This window comes from Mus caroli, chromosome 4 (assembly GCF_900094665.2).
Source record: "Mus caroli chromosome 4, CAROLI_EIJ_v1.1, whole genome shotgun sequence".
NCBI lineage: Eukaryota > Metazoa > Chordata > Mammalia > Rodentia > Muridae > Mus > Mus caroli.
In genome coordinates, this window is record NC_034573.1 from 140,084,800 (window position 1) to 140,086,279 (window position 1,480).

General features: G+C 48.2%; 1 protein-coding gene across 1 annotated transcript in view; it reads right to left on the reverse strand.

Moving 5' to 3' along the window:
• Positions 1–1,480, reverse strand: part of Ca6 (carbonic anhydrase 6) — a 16,108-nt gene that overhangs the window by 9,772 nt on the left and 4,856 nt on the right. The window contains 1 exon segment of the mRNA XM_021160672.2: positions 806–898. Coding sequence (XP_021016331.2) covers positions 806–898 — 93 coding nt within the window.

Here is a 1,480-nt window from a genome sequence, read left to right on the forward strand (position 1 = left end):
CCGAGTGCTGGGATTAAAGGCGTGCGCCACCACGCCCGGCTTGATGCTTCTAGATTTTAAATTTTACTTATTTATCTATTTATGTTATATGAAAACAACTGGGTATTTCATTTTGCTTATAGCTTTATCCAGCTTTTACGTAAAGTTTTTGAGAATTAGAGTCCTGTCTACTTTGAATTTGCTTTTTAGCCTTATTTGCTTCTATTTTCTATGTATGTGTGTTTTTATCTGCACGTATGTCGGTGTACCATGTGCAAGCCTGGTGCCCTCAGAGACCAGTGGATCTCCTGGAACTGGTGGTGAACTGCCATGTGAGTGCTGAGCCTAGAACCTGGGGCCTCGGGAAGAACAGCCAGAACTCTTAATCACTGAGCATCTCGCCAGCCCGGATTCCTGTCAACTTCAAATGACCTATGCCTAAGTCCATCATGTGGACTTTGTTAGAATCTGTCTGGCTGGTGTCACCTGGCCCATTAGACCAGCCTGTGTCCAGTCATCCCTTCTGGGTTCCAGGTCTTTTAAGTCATCTTATTACCCAAGGCCCCGTGATTCATAACACAAGAGTGGCCAAGGGCTGGAGAAACGGTCAGCCTTCCACGAGGAAGCTTTCCCAGGAATGCTGAGTTTAGGAAGGGATGGAGAGAGAAAAGGAAGATGACGTGTCTTTCAGACCACACACCTCATTTGGACTTGAGGGCATGGCCTGAGGGCTGACGCGCATGCGTCTTTCTAGTTAGAGGCTGACACGCATGCGTAGTTCCAGCCATAGCCTGAGTGCAGACACGCATGCGTTGTTCCAGCCTACCTTAAACAAGAGGGCTACCACAGCTAGGCCGTTTTTTTGGTCCTTGGCATTCTCATAGGTCCCGTAGTCATTATTGAAGTGAACAAAGTGAGCCTGTGAGTGAGAAAAGGCAGGTCAAGGGTAGTTCATCTGGACTTCAAACACTTAAAGATTCTATAGAGAGGGGAGAGAATGCGAGGCGCCTCACTCTAAGCCACACAAACAACTCTCTCCTTCCGTGCAGGCTACAAGTCCCAACTGCCAAGACCAGAAACTTTTCTGAGAATAAAAATATGTTGTGGCTCTGTTTTGCCTTGACCCAAATTCTCTCTGCCAGAGGCTGGATTCTATGGGGCCTCCATGCCCTCCTCAGGCCACTAGGAGGCTTAAGGAGCGGGCAAGCAATGATCTCTCCCTCAGGAAGCCACTGGAATCTACAGTAGGCCTGGAAATCAGCCCGAGGGCCCTGCAGGCCAAGGAGGTGCCCTCTAAGGCTAACACACAAACTCAGCTGAAACGGGAAGGCCTGCCTCCTTCCCGGAGGAGAAGAGAGACTCCTGCCATGCTGTGAGTTCTCTGAAGAGAGACCCTGTTTACATTCCCCACACAGAGTCACTGCCGAAGCAAACACAAGGGTGACTGAACCATCACCGCTGCACAAAATCATATTGATTTTTTTTTTTTTTTTTTTTTTTT